Source organism: Sus scrofa, chromosome 12 (genome assembly GCF_054392235.1).
Source record: "Sus scrofa isolate SSC_HxYL_T2T_F1_AM1 chromosome 12, Sscrofa_HxYL_maternal_Yorkshire_Landrace_v2.0, whole genome shotgun sequence".
NCBI classification, from domain to species: domain Eukaryota; kingdom Metazoa; phylum Chordata; class Mammalia; order Artiodactyla; family Suidae; genus Sus; species Sus scrofa.
In genome coordinates, this window is record NC_139394.1 from 3897494 (window position 1) to 3913773 (window position 16280).

Sequence of the window (16280 nt, forward strand, 5' to 3'; positions counted from 1 at the left end):
CATTTTATAAGGTATCAGAATTATCCTGATACCAAAGCCCGATGAGGACAGCACAGCAAAAAATAGAACAATATAGATAAATACAGGAACGATTCTCAATGAGGAGTCCCCGCTGTGGGGCAACAAGACTGGGGGCTGGGTCTTTTTAGGGCTGAACGTGCAGCATATGGAGGTTCCCAGGCTAGGGGCTGAATCGGAGCAGTAGCCTCCGGCCTACACCACAGCCACACCCACGCAGGATTCGAGCCACGTCTTTGACCACAGCTCACGGCATCGCCGGATCCTTAACCCACTGAGCAAGGCCAGGGATCAAAGCCGGGTCCTCACGGACGCTAGTCGGGTTCATTAGCAGCGACAGGAACGCTGCAGCTGTTTCTTATAAGACGTCAGGACACACACAGACACAGGCCAGGAGGGGATCAGGCGAGGCACCTCAGAGCCTCGACAGCAGGCTTCCGACCTTCCAATCTAGCCTGTCAGCATCTGTGCTCTGCAGGCCCCTCCCACACCCCCAGGCCCCGACCCGAGGGACTGGGCCTCGGGCTGAGGGGCGGAACCTACATGTGCAGGGACTTCTGGGCCTTGGCGGCTTCCTCCTTGGAGCTGTACCGGACCACGGCGTTGCCTTGAGTCAGGTTTAGGTGGAAGGTGATGAGAGGCCCGTGCTGCAAACACAGCGTCCGCAGGGTGGAGCCGTCGATCTGATGGGGAAGCAGAGGGGCGGTAACGCGCGTCCTGGGCCTCTTCCACTACGTTCTCCAAGGAGAATGTGTATGAAATCGGATGCACTGTGCACCGGGAAGCTGTCTGTCCTTGAAAGGGCGTAATGTATGACTTCATGACAGCAATCGTCTATCCCGCCGCCTCTACCACGAAATTTAAAAATCGTGGGCTTCTCGGTTCTAGGTCACAAGTTAGGTGTTGGAAGGACGAGGAGACCTGCTCGGGTTCTGACCCCCTTTCCCCAGAGCACGTCACAGGCCAGCTGGTCCTGCAGTGAGCAGGCCAGTCGGGGTGAGCAGCTCTGGTTAAGCCCCAGAAGACTGAAAAGTAAGCAGTTGACCAGAAACGTGGCCCAGCCCCCGGGCCTGCCTGGGCACGGCTGCCCCTGGTCCCTGAGGGAGGGTCAGGGTGCCTGGGGGCGAGTGGGAGCCCCTCTCGGGTGGCGGTCAAGGCGCTCAGGCCTGGTGACATGCCCTCACCTCGCGGTGCCCGTACCTGGGGCGTGAGGTTGCGGAGAACGAGCCAGCTGCTTGTCCTTCCTGAGGTGTCAGTGCTCCAGGCCGAACCTGCGAGCCCGGGGAGAACTTGGTCAGCGCAGGCGGTCGGCGCGGCCGTGGGGCTCACAGCTCTTCCCAGCCCTTCCGTCTCACAGATGCCGCTCAGGCGGACGCTGTGCCGCCAAGCCTCTCTCTCCCTCTCTCTCTCTCACCCTTTGCCAACCAACCCAAACTCACAATCCCTGCAGAGCCCCTGCAGGCTGGTGTGATGGGTGAAGGCAAAGACTTGAGAACTGCCCGCAGGTTCCACCCCAGCCCCACCTTAACATCAATGGCCTGAAACTCCACTTCCTAACAAAACAAAGCAGACCCACAGGGCTGCTGTTTGCAGGCTGGCTTCCCGCTCAGTTTCTTAAAGCCCCTGTGCACCCCATCTCAGGTCGGAAGGAGCCTGAGAAGCCTCCAGAACTGCACCTTCAGGACGTGGAGGTGCACTCACACCGGGAGGTGGTTTTGCTTTTGGCCTGGAAAGCCCTGCGGAGAAGCAAATATCCAAGTGGAAACGGAGACCCTCAGGCTGGTTGAAGGGGTGTCTCCGAGGGCCCAGGAAGGCCCCTCAGTGGGTACCAGGACTGCCAGCACCTCCTGGCTCAGAGCCAAGCTGTGTGAGAACACGCAGAGCTGCTGGTGAAACACCGGCGCAGAGCCTGGGCCCAGGTAACCCCCCAGAGCCCAGGGCGCCTCGGCCCCTCCCAAACCCTCCCAGGGTCTGGGGGCCTCACAAAGGACAAAATGACAGGCATCTCCCCTAAAGCGCAAGCAGAGCAGGCACGGACCCGAGAGCAGACGCGTACCCGAGGAGTAAGAGCTGGTCCAGCCGAGGGGACTGGCTCCCCAAGTGGAGGAGGGCTTGGGGTTGGTTAACCCTGGAGGTGGCCTCGTGGGCGCAGTGGTGTTTCTGGGCACCTTCCACAGTTCGTGGGACAGAGAGGCTTGCGTGTGGGAGGCAGGGCCAGACGACCACGTCGACTTCATGTCTGACAGTTTACCTAGAAAGGCAGAGACAGGGCCACAGGCGTTCCTGAGTCAGAGAAGAAAAGCCACAGCAGCGGCTAGGGAGGCCTACCAGGCGCTCGGGCTCCAGCAGACCGCGGGCTCCAACGAGGCCCCGAGTGAGGCGCCCCACACGGACCACGGGCGTACCCGCTCCAATTTCTACCCAGAGACACAGTCGGCCGGCGTGCAGCATAGACCTTGATGGTGTTCCTGCTACTTAATTTGCTTCATGTGCCACACCCAAGTCTGCCCCCCAAAAGATAGCCTTTTTGTAGTCCAGTTTTTTTTTTTTTTTTTTTTTTTTGGTCTTTTGTCTTTTTAGGGCCACATCTGCGGCAGATGGAGGTTCCCAGGCTAGGGGTTGAATTGGAGCTGTAGCCGCTGGCCTACACCAGAGCCACAGCAACACGGGATCCGAGCGGCGCCTGCGGCCTTCACCACAGCTCACGGCAACACCAGATCCTTAACCCACTGAGCGAGGGCAGGGATTGAACGTGCATCCTCATGGATACTGGCTGGGTTCCTTAGCCATTGAGCCACGACAGGACCTCCTGTAGTTCAATTTTAACTTATCAACGAATTCTCTGGGACCCATCTTGTCATGTAACAAGTTGGTCAAGGTCAAGGGCCTAACCCGTATGTATCTTTCACCCTCTCCTTTCCAAGCCAAGCCCCTCGGACGCAACCTCCCTGAACTCGCGTCTGCCAGCATAACTACAGCTCTGGGTCTGCAGGAATGCGTGCTGCCCAGGGCTGAGAAGCTGGGCATCTTGGCACCTTGGTTGGGGGAAGCCTGTTTTAAGGCTCTTTGGGAGGAGAAACAAAACGAGTAGTGGCCCCCAGCCCCAGTGCCCCCTGCGCCAGGGCACCTGCGTCTCCTGCCTCCATGGCCCAGAGTGGTGAGAACAGTGGGCAGAGTGGTCGCTGGCGCCAAGCTCCTCCGTCAGCGCTGCAGGGTGCAGGCCAGCAAACCCTGCGAGGAGCGCCCCTTCCGCCCTGGCCACCGGCTCAGCTGCAGCTTGGCAACAACAAACGCTCATCTTAGCAAAGGCGGCACTGATCAGAAAAACCAAAGCGCCATGAACATCTGCTGAGACAAAGGTCCTATCTGCCCGGGCCTTTAGCTCCTCATTGGGAAGTACCGAAGGCCTAGCACGTCCCCTCTGCCAAGATTAGAGAGAATAAACATTAGAAGGAATACAAACGACCCAGAAGCTCACTCCTCTCTTTTATTTTGGCTGTCCCTGTGGAATGTGCAAGTTCTTGGGCCAGGGATTGAACCTTGGCCACAGCAGCGACAACGCCAGATGCTTAACCCGCTGCGCCACAAGGGAACTCCTCTCTTTTTAAAAAATAAGATGCTGAACTACAGCAAAGCTACTTTCTCCCCTAAGTACTGGCATAAAAAGAATTTGTATAGCTAGCATTCTTACATTGGTTTAAAGTCTGGATGAGAAGGTTGGTGGAATGCAGAAACATATTTGAAGAAATTTATAAATAAACCCTCTTCTTACTTAAGTTCTGCATCGTTCTACAAACCTGCACACATTCGGCTTGTGTGTGTGCCGTCTCTCTACGTCCTTGTCTTAAAACTTCCAGTAAAAATTCCTTTGAAGTTACTACGACAATTCTCAGTTCTCCTCTAAGCCTAAAAGAAATTTCCTACTTGAACAACTGGTCAAGTCCACAGTGATAGAAGAATGACCCAGGCACTATATCCATCCGGGTGATGGAAGCGGGCACATCTTGGGCGCTGGCAGTTGAGCTCGGGGCTGCTGGGGCCCCTTGTCCTGATGAGCAATGCAAGTGACAGCACATTCGAAGCAGCTGCTGCCTTGGCCTCTGTGCGCCCTGTGCCGCCCTGGGCTCACAGTTGGGGCGGGGAGCGGGGGTGCGGAGAGAGGACAGCAGAGGTTTAGGCAGTGGCCAGTCATGTCCTGGGAAGCTGACATGAGCCTGGGATCTTGGTGACGGCCCTGGGGGGCGGGGGAGGGGACGGGGCAGGTCCGGGAAGCCTCGGTCCCCAAGGCCCCACAGCGGCTCGGCAAAGCTCAGGCCTGCTCTCCATCGCGCCACGGCCTCCCAGCTCAGGGAGGAGCGGGGGAGACCGCCAGGCAAAGCCAGCCGTCAGTTCTGTTCCGGGAGAGAAAGAAAAGACTACCGGTGGGTGAGTGGGGAGGCCGGGTGCGTACCTGCGAGACCAGGCGCGGGCGCAATGCTGCTGAGGGAGCGACTGTAGCCGGAGGCACCCAGCGGCCGGGCACTCAGGGAAGGCGGCGTGGCGGTCTGAGGTGGTGGGGGGGACCCTGCAGGACCAAACGCGGCACTAAGAAAGGTGAGCGGGCTGCGGGGGGAGCCACGCCGCCTGGGCCGCGACTTCCAACAGCCGCAGCCAAGCTCCTCCTAGGCTGCCGTTTGTGGCAACGGCGGGAATGAGGCGCCGTGTGGCTGCCGTGGCGGCGGAGAGGACAGCGGCGGACACAGGAAGCCACCGGCCGGCAGAGGCCAGGAAGCAGGAGAATGTTTTCAGGAGCCCTGAGCACGTGGATGTCCCCTTCCGGTTAGACAAAAACACGAGGGCAGGGCCAGTCTCTGACTCTTCGCACCTCCAAGGGCACCCACTAAATCGACAAACAAAACTCCACAAAAAGACCAGCACTTTTCCTGTCCCAAAAGGTCTCAGGGACCCCCATTCGTACCTCTCTTTGGAACACAGGACTAAACTCCCACTAAGTGACTGTGTTACCAGGCGCTCCCGTGACCTGGGAAGTACAGCTCCCTACTCGCAGAGCCCTGTTCCTCTGGCCCAGGGAGGGGCTGAGGGGCGCGCTCCCCTGAGCACCCCTGCTGGTGCTGGTTCCCGGGCACTGATCCTGGAGGAAGGAGGATGAAGCAGTGCTGTTGGGGTGGGTTCAAGCAGGATGAGTCGGCATGCTCCGGAGTTGGGAAGTTAATCAGCCAGTGTGGAAGCTGCCCGGGGTGGGGACAGGGACACAGAACAGCCTGGCTGTCCCTGTTTACTGTCATGAACAGGATCCCAAAAGACGCGGGCCCCTGGTGCTGGGCCCCGTCTGGGGCGGCGACCAGAGCAGCCTCCGGGTTATCCTTCACAGGCACCACCAGGTGGGTGCGGCACCTCCCAGACCTGTGCAGTCTACGACCTGCACAGCTGTTTACAGCTGCCCGTCTTAGAATATGGCACCAGAGCTGACAAACCTTAAAATTTCTTTGTAATCTGCAAGTCTTCGGGGTTTTCTTTTTTTTTTCTTTTGGTCTTTTTGTCTTTTTAGGGCCGTACCTGCGGCATATGGAGGTTCCCAGGCTAGGGGTGTAAGCTTAGTTCCTAAACCTTCTGCTTTCATTTACCAACAAAATACCATCAAGCTAAGATCCCAAGATTACAGACTATCTAGCCTTATGTGGTATTTCTTTTATAATTGACAGTAGGGTACTTAGATTTCTAAGTGTTCTAGTTATTTACTTTTTTTTTTTTGTCTTTTTGCCTTTTCTAGGGCTGCACCTGCAGCATATGGAGGTTCCCAGGCTAGGGGTCGAATTGGAGCTGTAGCTGCCAGCCTATGCCAGAGGCACAGCAACACGGGATCCAAGCTGCATCTGCCACCTACACCACAGCTCACAGCAATGCTGGATCCTTAACCCACTGAGCGAGGCTGGGGATCGAACCTGCAACCTCATTGTTCCTAGTTGGGTTCGTTAACCACAGAGCCACGATGGGAACTCCTAAGTGTTCCAGTTTTGACCTTTTAGTTTTCCACTGAAATCTGTCACATAAAATTATGATTAATTTCCTTTTTAGTATCAGTATGTTGGGGGATGGCGTGCCTGCACTTCATTGTCTGGCCAACATTCACCTTGAAAGATTAAAACTATAAACAACACCCAAGCAAATACTGGGCTAATGTAAATTTCTAATACCAATAAATTAAAAAAAAGTAAAAATAAAAGCAATGCCTAGGATATTCAGTAAAAGAAGACAGAAAGTCCCATTAGGAAAATCTGTAAGGCAGCCAGACACCCAGAGGTTAGGAGCTAGTTCTTGCTCCCGTCCCTCTGGGACACATTTTCTTTCCTTGCTTTTTTTTTTTTAGGGCCGCACCCGCGGCACATGGAGGTTCCCAGGCTAGGGGTCGAACCCAAGCTGCAGCGGCCGACCTACCCCACAGCCACAGCAACGCCAGATCTGAGCTGCCTCTGTGACCTACACCACAGCTCAGGGCAACGCCGGATCCTTAACCCACTGAGCGAGGCCGGGGATCGAACCTGCATCCTCATGGATACTCGTTGGGTTCTTAACCCGCTGAGGCACAACAGGGACTCCATTTCTCTGTACTTTAGATCAAGCTGGTCACTCAAAACTCCACGGTCTTTTGCCCTGGGTCTTGAATGAGGCCAGTCTCCGGGCTGTGTAGAAGCTGTGTGTGTTGGGTGGGTGGTACGTTGGCCTGGGAGAGGCGCAGACGGCACGGTCTGGCCTCCCAGTTTTCCTCCCGCTCTGTGGCCGTGGTGCTTTCCTCTACAAAGATCCCCTAGTTCTGCTCCTTTCTCTCAGATAACAAGCCAGGAGGTGGGGAGCCAGGGCTTTCCAGGGCCAGGCCTGGTTACAGGCGGAGGAGGAGCCGCCCAGACTCGGGTCCAGGGGCCAAGTCCAACCCCTGGGGTCAGAGGCTGCTCTCCGTGTCCTCGAGCTGAGAGCTGAGGTCCTGATTCGGCCTCGCCCCCACCCCCGCCCCTGCCCCCCGAGGCTTGGCTGCTCTCTGCATTGCCTCCTCTGCTCAGCTCTGCCCTCAGAGCTCCCTGCCAGGTCAGATCACAGGTTGGGAAGCTCTGCTCTACGCCGAGGGCCCTCGGTGCCCCCTCACCCCCACTTCTCAGCAGCCCCAGATACCCCGACTCGGGCTCTGCGCCCGGGATCCCGCGGCCACATGCGGGTGCTGAGGGCGAGGGCCCGGTCTCCCTTCTGGCCTGTGCCTCCCCCCCCATCAGTCCCTTTGGGGGCCTGGAACACCCCTGCTCTGAGCCACAGCTGCGTCCCAACACGAGCATGCGCCCAGCTGGGAAGGGTGGTCTGGTCTCCGCCACCCTTCGACCCGCACCCTAGTCCTGTCACGTCCCCTGAAAGACCCATCGGCAAGGAATGCCGTGTGTAAGCAGGAACCCTCCATGAATCTTCTGGGAGCCGTCCTCCTTACTGGCGCCCAGGGTCTGTGGTGAGCTGGCCCTTCTGCCCCCTTATCAGATGCTGAGAGTAAACCTTTGTCGGCAGCGGCACTTTCAGGCTGTCCCCACGCGCAGGCCTTAAGGGCTGGCAGGTCGCTGCCCTTCTCGATCCTGCATTTGAAAGCTCTGCTTCGGGACCTCGCAGCTCAGCTCGGGGCTTCCTCCCGCTGTGTCCCGAGGCCTGAACAGGGAAGGCGTGCCAAGCTGTGGCATCGGCGGTTTGTGCCAGGGACAAAGTCCTGGGAAAGGATTTCGGTCTTTTTACCTCTCTGTGGAAGGGAAACTAGACCGCATGGACGAGCCCAGGGTCCATGCACTTCCAGCCACGGAGATTTCAAGGGCAAACCTACTGAAAAGCGTGAGCCAACACCATTATCGTACAACAGGACGCCTACAGACGACGGTGTTCCGAAGTCCAGCCCAAACACTGAGCCCAAGGCAATCGCCGCGTCCCCGTGAGCAGGACCTGACGCCTCCTCAGGCTGCCCCAGGCGGCGGGAGCAGGTCCCCGCCGCCCCTCACCTCCGCTCTTGAGGAGGTAGCGGTTGACGTCCTGTATGGTGGTGTTGATGGTCGGCCCGGTGGGGACACTTCCAGGAGTGACGTCAGGGTCATTCTCGGGATCTATGTTCTGAAGTCCTTTCCACGGAACTCCAGGATGAAATTCTGGAAAATTCCAAACCAATCAAAACCAAACCAGGAGCATGCGAGCACCTTCACAGTGCTGCGCAGCAATTTACGGAAACGTGTACAATCCGCTCATGAAGTTGAAGGACGCGCTGCAGACTTTCCCTAGTCAGTCATCGATCCTTTGGAACAAACCAGGCATTCGAGCCACCACACGAAACACTAAGTGTCCAGATGGGAGGATGACACCCCGACACACTCTGACCAGGCAGAACCCGGGCCCTCCCCGTCTCCTTCCCCTGAACTGCCGGCTACAGAAAAGCCTGTGACGCCAACCACACCCACAGCTTATCTGAGAACCCAAAGCTACGGGCTTAATGCTTCCAGGACTCTGACCCGGATCCCCGTTCTCCTGGGTCTGATCCCTGTCCTTGGGCCCGGAGCATGAGCTGACCAGCCGCAGCCCACAAGTGTGGCGTGCACTTACCTGGGGGCCAGTTGATGCTGGAGCCGTTTGAGATTTTCTCGCTGTCGGATTTGGCACGCGACCAGCTGTGGGGAACAGCTACGGGAGGGCTGGCTGGCGACTCGCTGTTCTGCATCAGATCGTACCGGCCGTAGGAGTCATCGATGGAGGACTTAGCTGGAGGCCCAAGGCTCAGGCCTCCAGGGATAGCACCTGGGGGACGGCAGGAGGCAGAGCCAGTGAGGCCGCGGTCAGGCTCAGCGGGCAGCGTGCTCCGGGAGGACGTGCCTGCATCAGCCAGCCCAAACTTGGCCCTTGGAAGACAAACTCTTTAAGAACCGTGTCAGCTTGTCTTCGGAGCTCTCTGGGGACAACGTGGGAGTCGCTGCGGTCAGCTGCTGTCCGCCCCCACCCCCGCCCGTCTGCTACCGGCACTATGGAAGGACAGACTGATGTGTGGACGCGGACGGCCAGCCCCACCTGCCCGGGGGGCCTGAGCGTCCTCCTGCCAAGGAAGTGCCCAGATAGCACAGGACGGCTTTCTTGCAGAATCGCCATTAGGAAGAATTTGCTTTTTCTCTTTGGGGTGCTTTATCTCAAGAGAGAAGTAGATACCCTGTTAAGTCTCCTTTGCTGTTTATGTGACCAGGAAATTGAGAGTGAAATTTAATGCTTGAGATCACCTCCTACGGTTATTAGCATTTTTGCTGCTTCTCTTTTCTAAGCATTAGATTTTTCTTGTGTTTTATCATTTTTATTGAAAAAATTACTTTTAGTGGACACGTTTTTTGTTGAAGCTACAGATACAACTAAAAGTGTGTGGCCGTGACCTGAGCTCTTTGCTGCTCTGGGGCATTTTCAATTACTTCGTGGTTTGCAGCGAAGGTGTGAGAGGTGGGGTTTGCAGGTGTTTGATCCCTGACCAGCTGGGATCTCACAGACTCGCTAACAGAACGGAGCCCATGGGAATGTCTAACTTGAGGAAACGCCGGTTTATAACACTATGTAAGTTTCAAAGGTCGGCGCCGTGTTCTGACGCCTGCTTCCACCACAGCGTGCTCACCCCCAAAACCCAAGTGCCCTCTGTCCCCACACAGTCGACCCCTTTCCCGTTTCGCTCTCCACCCGCCCTTGCCCTCTGGTAGCCGCCACTCTGGTTTCCGTATCTACGTGCTTGTTCTGCTTGCTTTAGTCTCCTGGATTTTTTTTTTTTTTTTTTCTGGCTGCGCCCATGGTACGTGGAAGTTCCTGGAATGAGGATGGAACTTGCGCCCCAGCAACGACCTGAGCCTCCCCAGAGTCAACACCGGCGGCTCCTTAACCTGCTGCACTACAGCAGCAACTCCCTCTTGGAAGCGTTTCATTCAGCTTTCAGCACCGACTTCTTAGACAAGAAACGCGGTAAGAGTAGCAGTGCGGGCGACCTGTGGGTAGAAGAGCGGCGTCCAGACGCCGGGCGCCGAGGCCGGGACGTACCATGCTTGCTGGGGTTCTGGTCGAGCGGAGAAGCAGCACCGGGTAAGCTGTCCATCGGGCTGGGGTGTGTCCACTGAGGGAGGCGGGACTGGGACTGAGACGGGTCCTTCACGGACAAACCACCAGTCATGTCCATGCTGTTGACATTCAGGTTTGGATTCAGTCCAGCTACAAATAAAAACACCGTTAGGGTTTGTCTGCTCTTCCTCTAATTGGTTACTTTCCAAAGATCTCCTGGAGAATCAATGTAAAGCTTAATTCACGGCCAAGTATTTTAACGCTAACGTTTAACTCTAACTGGTGGGCAAAAAACAAAAACAAAAACAAAAACAAAAAACACCCCCTTTTGTCTTTTGCGTAACATATATTTCTAGGAATATTCTTCCTAAGTTAGGGTGAGGATGGCGACAAAACTCCTGGATTAGGTTAAGACCGATGATTCTCTCCACTTCACTCGTGCTGGTGCCAAACGCGGGCCCGAGGCTTCAGTCAGAGCCCAGAGACGATCCGAACCAGTCCAAACAATTAGGAAATTCTTTTCTGATCTGCGGACATCTTAGGAAACTCTCCAGATCAAAGCAAATCCGGCAGAAATGTGAACCACATCCTCAGGCCCCTGCCAGGACGAACTGGTAGGGAGCATGCGGTTCCACTTTCGGGAAGGCACTTGACGACAGTCTGTCATGAATAAACCATCACACTCCCTTAAAGGACCCACTAGCCGATTTCAAGGTGTGGGTGCTGGAACGTGAGCCGATCCTGGGTTTGTTTCTTACAGCTAAAAGCAGGCACACACTGGGCACACGAAAGCATAGCCCCTGTGCCGGGTCAGTGGAGGGGGGGCAGGGCGGTGGTCAGAGGGCTGGAGGAGGAGCCCCACGATGGACGCCCGCTGGGAGCTGGCCGGCTGCTTGCCGGAGAGTAAGACCAGCGGAGGTGCAACCGGGTGCTTCCAGGCCGTTTCTAACCTGCAGTGCCCACACCACATCCTGGCACAGAAGCAAGGAGGGAGCATGTCTGTTCTGAACTTTCAAGGAGAAACAAGGGGCTTCAAACTCAAATGCCCACGCGGGCCGAAGAGGCAACACAAAGGAAGGTGACACGGGCCTGGTGGGGACGGCGCCCGCCCTGTCTCAATAAGCAGGTGCCACCAGTGCGAGTAGCGAATAGAATCCAGGCCCAGTGCAGCTGCTTTCAAGAGAAGCCAGAAACCACTTTTTTTAGAAAATTCTCAATTCTTAAACATTGGTGATAACCGCCCCTGCCCCCCAAAACTTAAGGACACCCACCGCCACAGGGCTGCCTTCATTTCCCTCGTACAGCTGTAGCCAGGCGAGGGGACGGTGAGGCTGGGCTCCAGTCCAGCCCTCAGAGCACCCCACCTCCCGGAGCTGGGCCACGGCCCCGTGTCCTTTCTCTGAGGTCCCTCCTCCTCCTCCTCCGCAGCCTGGCCCCGGGACACTGAGGGCCCAGGGCGGCCCTTCCTTCTGGGCAAGGCTCCCTCTCTCCCCACTGGAATCCCACCCGTTTGAGGTCTGCAGCCTGGCCCTGGGGCACTGAGGGCCCAGGACGGCCCTTCCTTCTGGGCAAGGCTCCCTCTCTCCCCACTGGGCGGCGCTTTGCCTTTTTATACGCAGGCCTGGTCGTCCCTCATGGACAAGAGACTGGGAGGAGAGGCCGTGTGGGGAGGAAGGGGCTCAGCAAAACTGCTGGGAACCAAGCAGGCAGGTGGTTTTACAGACTAACCTTCTTTTATTTTTTAAGTTTTTAGTCTTTTTAGGGCCGCATCCATGGCACATGGAATTTCCCAGGCTAGGGGTTGAATCAGAGCTACAACTGCCGGCCGACACAGCAACACCAGATCTGAGCCTCGTCTGTGACCTACACTACAGCTCACAGCAACATCGGATCCTTAACCCACTGAGTGAGGCCAGGGATCAAACCTGCATTCTCATGGATACTAGTTGGGTTCGTTTCCACTGAGCCACCAAGGGAACTCCCTAAGTCTTTCATTTGTACTGAGAAAAAAAATCTTTCAGGATAAAGATGAATATACTTTATCTTTGAAACACAGGTAAGTGGGCAGAAGACAACTAGGAAGCTGGCCCTCAGCATTTTGGCACAACAGACGGAGCTGTATTTGTTTCTAAAACAGCTCTTGTTAAAACAGAAGTTTTTGCCTAAGTAGTCAGCGTTCTACAAAGTGCCCTGCACATGAGTTCCCGTCATCTTTGAACGAACCCCGTGAGGGGAGCACCCCCACTTTGCAGTTGGGGAGATGGGTGTAAACAGCAGCCAGCAGGTAGTGTGGGCAGGTGGGAGCCAGTCGTGGGGGCTGAGAAGCGGGTCAACCACGGGGCCAGCTTGCTTCTTAACCAGAGGCAACAGTGGGCGGGACAGCGGGAGGGCACAGCAGAGTCCCCACCAGCGCCTGTCAGTCACGGACCTCTCTTCTCCCAGACGGCGGCAGGTGACAGAACGGGGACACTGTCAGCGGAAACTCACCGTCACTCAGCTGGCCTTTGCCCCTGTGGGCATGCGTCTCTCAGGCTCCTAATCCCCGCTGCCCTGTAGCTGCAGACGCAGCCAAGCTGACGAGCCGGCAGTGCTCGCACCTGCTCTGGGCTGACCCTCCAACAACGCAGGGTCGGGGGCGCCAACCCTCCGCGCCGTCAGAAGCCCGGGCCTGGTCCATCTCTATCTGTGGATTCAACCTGGCATGGCATGGACGGCGCTGACCCTGGCACGCACTTGTGGAAAAGAATCCAGGAATGAGTGCACCCCACAGTTCCCAGCCCGCGTGGTTCAGGGGTCAGCCGGGCTCCCGACTCTGCCCTTCTGAGCGTCTTCAGTTTCACAACCCGTGTCCCTCCTGGCCTGAATGACCTCAAGCGCGGCACCATGTCTTCCACTGACCTGCGGGTTTAAGTGCTGGGTGGGGGCCCTGGTGGCTGGGGTCAGTGTGTGTGCGGATGCGGTTGGCTACACAAATTGTGCCCCGTGCTATGGACGAGTACGGACGACCACTGCTTGTCAAGAAGCGCCCGGGTGATGAAAGCCTGCACACCTGTGCTGGTCCCTGCGGTTCAGGCTGGAGGGAACCAGGGACGCAGGAGGCGCGGACGCAGCAGTGGAGAAGCGGTCACCCTGGCCTCTCACCCCCTGACCTCTACTGGGAAAGGCCGGAGCCTGAGAGCATGCAGGGCGCAGTGGAACTCCTGCTCTGCAGAGGGCAGCCGGGCAGCTCGGGCTTTGTCTAGAACGCACGTCCATTCTGCTCTGCCGGCCCCGCAGGCGCACGTGACCGGCACAGACCCCGGACTCACCGAGCGGGTAGGGAGCAAAGGTGTTGGGTGAAGACTGCTGCTCTTTGGTCTGCAGGTCGGGGAGGCCGGGGGCCTGGGCGTGGGGGGGGAAGCTGTCCAGGGCCGATTTGCCTGCAGAGGGGTGCAGGGACAGGTGTGGCGGGGGCGGCGGCGGCGGCTTCACGAGCAGGGCCTGGGCCAGCTGGCGCTGGTGCTGCTGGATCTGCTGCTGCAGGTTAGTGATTGTGCGCGCAACCTGTGGGCGAGACGCGCCGTCCGCAGGTTGGGAGGGGCACCCGGCCTGCCTGCGGAGCCACCACCGCTCTGGGCCCACCTCCTCCCAAACCCGGGCGGCCCCAAGGCTCTTCAAGGGGGAGGCTGAGCAGGGGAGAAACCAAGGCAGATGGCAGCTCATCAACGGGCATCTGTAGGTCAGGGGGGCACGGAGACGGCAGGGGACACGGCTCAGCCAGCCCGGGGCGCCTACTTGCTGCTCCTGTTGTCTCATGGGTCCGGAAACGTTTCGCTGGGCCTGTAACATCTGCTGCTGGATCTGTAAACGTTGGTATGCCTGTGGGCAGAAAGGGAACACTCAGTGCACGGCAGGAACGCCACCAATGGATGGTTCGACTTCTGTACGTTAAAAAAAAAAAAAAACGGCCAGGATTCTCGGGCCCCTAACCACACTGGGGGTAAGCGTGTTGTGAAGCATGTAGCATTTTCAAAAGACAAATGTCTTCTCAAAACCTTTCTAGTGCACGGACGACGTTACAAATAACTCAGTCAGTGCCCCTGTTTAGTGTCTGGTCATGGGGTTTGTCAGTAAATATTTTCAGTTAATGAAGAGATCACAATTCTTCTGCTCTATTCATACAAACTAGATACAAAAAGAAATGAGGAAGATAAAAATTATTTTCCCATAGTAATAAAGATACAAGCTTCCAGAGTGGCTCAGAAGACGCGGCAGGACAGCAGGGGCCAGAAGCCCCAGAAGGTCGCAGAATAACACGTAGTAAAGGGCTTATGAGTCCCAGAAGCCACGTCTCCGTCCACACACGCCTGAAATCCAGGCACTTCTGCCCCACCGACCCTGTCCGCAAGGCCGCTGGAATGACCGCCAGACTCTTCCCACACTGGTGCAGCAGAAGGACAGGTCATTTCTTTCAAAAGTTGGCTGCATATTATACATTTTTTCTTATGATATGGAATTTTGGGGATGTTCTGGGCAAGAGAATTTATTAAAATAGAATCCAAACAGAAGTAGAGCTTACACTACTAGCAATGGCTCGTTAACTTAAGAATTCAAAAGGAATAAAATAATTCATGTAAGGGAATCCTTACTGGCTCTCAAACTCAACCTTAGGATGCACTGAACCGTCCCCTTACCAATTTCCTGGAAAAATGTTAAAATGGTATACTGTTTTTAAAACAGAAGACCTTAAATGTAACCCAACTTTTCTGGGTATCTTTGGCACTACGTGGTCAATAACAATTACGTGGAAATAAAGGATTCCAGCACGGTCACGAGCCCCCTCTCCTGTCTGAATCCAGCTGTGCCTTCAGAGTTGCCAAGGAGCGGAAAGGTCTCTTCCTCTGAGGAAGGCTTCTTCTCAGGAACACGCTGTCTGCTGTCTCGGCCCATCGGGCCCAAGGGCAGCGAGCGGTCCCTTCCTGGCTGGTGGCAGCACCGCAGCAGGGCCACGTGTTCACGTGTTTGCCCCACCTCCCTGGGCCACACACACACCATGTGTGCTGTCAAGCTCGTTCGGCTCCCTTTTCTGAATGAAGTCCAGCCACTCCCAGAGCTCTGGGCGCCTCACCGCACAGAGTGGCTTGTCCCCTAGACACTCCCTGGAAACCAGACACGCAGGCTGGCCAGACGTGTGTCTAACCAACGGGTCAGGACTGAGGGCCCAGGGCTCTGCCGTAAGGAAAGCCTGATGTCACGGTTTTGTCTATCGGAGGCTTTTCTTTTCCTCCTTCGTGGCTCCTGGTCATTTTCTAGGAGATGAAGCCGTCAGATGAGACTTCTGGACAAAGCAGGGGAAAACATACTACAGAAAGAAACAACACACTGGGGTCCTTGAGTGAAGGGGAACCCAGGAGGCACCTGGGATATGAGGCCACGGCGCTTCCTGCTAAGGGCAACCTGACGCTGACATTTAAACGTTCAACGTACGTCCCGGTATAAAACGTTCGAGAATTAGTAGGCTGCACCGGCCTGTGTCAGGAGGGATGCTGGGAGGACGAGGCCCTCGGCTCTAAGGCACCTACTGCCTGTGATGCAGCAATACTGTCCTCTGCCTCTAGCGTGGGGTCTGTGTAAGAACTTGGAGCACCGTCAAGAAGTGGCGGGGCCGGTCCTGGGGTTCAGATGAGAAAAGCTGGCTGAGAGCTAAGAGAGTGGCCTCACGGTCAGGTCTGGGAGACTGCGATGGCAGAGGCCCCAGGGCATTCGCGAAGCTTAGTGGGAACACCCTGGGGTGAAGAACTGCCTCATCCTGCTAACGGTTCACAAACCGAGCGGACGCCTCCACATCCCTGACCTGCACAGCAACTGCTCCGGCAGTCGGCGGGCACAGCCCGGGAAGGCCTAGGACGCTCCTGCGCTGTCCCAGGCCCCGAGCAGGTCTCTGCACTCACCAGCTGCAGCTGATAGAGCTGGTTCAACATCGTCATATGCTGAGGATTAATTGGCGAGGTTAATAGTGCAGGGTTGAGACCAATGTTTTTTGCTGCAAACTGCAAAAGCTGTGCTTGAACCTGTTGACAAAAAACGCACCATGAGACGTGAACTCTCTGTTAAAACACTGTCTGCGAAGTTTTTTGAGATTCAAAACTGATTAATGACAACGATGTTTGTCTCACGAATGATTCTGAAAAGCCGTTAAA

At 56.4% G+C, this 16280-nt stretch overlaps 1 protein-coding gene across 12 annotated transcripts in view; it reads right to left on the reverse strand.

The window, feature by feature from the left end:
• Window positions 1–16280, reverse strand: part of TNRC6C (trinucleotide repeat containing adaptor 6C) — a 141485-nt gene that overhangs the window by 3437 nt on the left and 121768 nt on the right. For 9 of the 12 annotated variants that reach the window (XM_021066535.2, XM_021066531.2, XM_084983451.1 and 6 more), the window contains 10 exons: window positions 16032–16151; window positions 13876–13959; window positions 13410–13644; window positions 10084–10251; window positions 8629–8820; window positions 8037–8180; window positions 4469–4582; window positions 2075–2269; window positions 1219–1289; window positions 562–701 (listed from right to left, as the gene is read on the reverse strand). In XM_021066535.2, the coding sequence (XP_020922194.2) occupies window positions 562–701; window positions 1219–1289; window positions 2075–2269; window positions 4469–4582; window positions 8037–8180; window positions 8629–8820; window positions 10084–10251; window positions 13410–13644; window positions 13876–13959; window positions 16032–16151 (1463 nt within the window). The remainder of the gene's footprint in view (window positions 1–561; window positions 702–1218; window positions 1290–2074; window positions 2270–4468; window positions 4583–8036; window positions 8181–8628; window positions 8821–10083; window positions 10252–13409; window positions 13645–13875; window positions 13960–16031; window positions 16152–16280) is intronic. The other 3 variants (XM_021066537.2, XM_021066533.2, XM_084983448.1) reach the window with 1 other exon arrangement.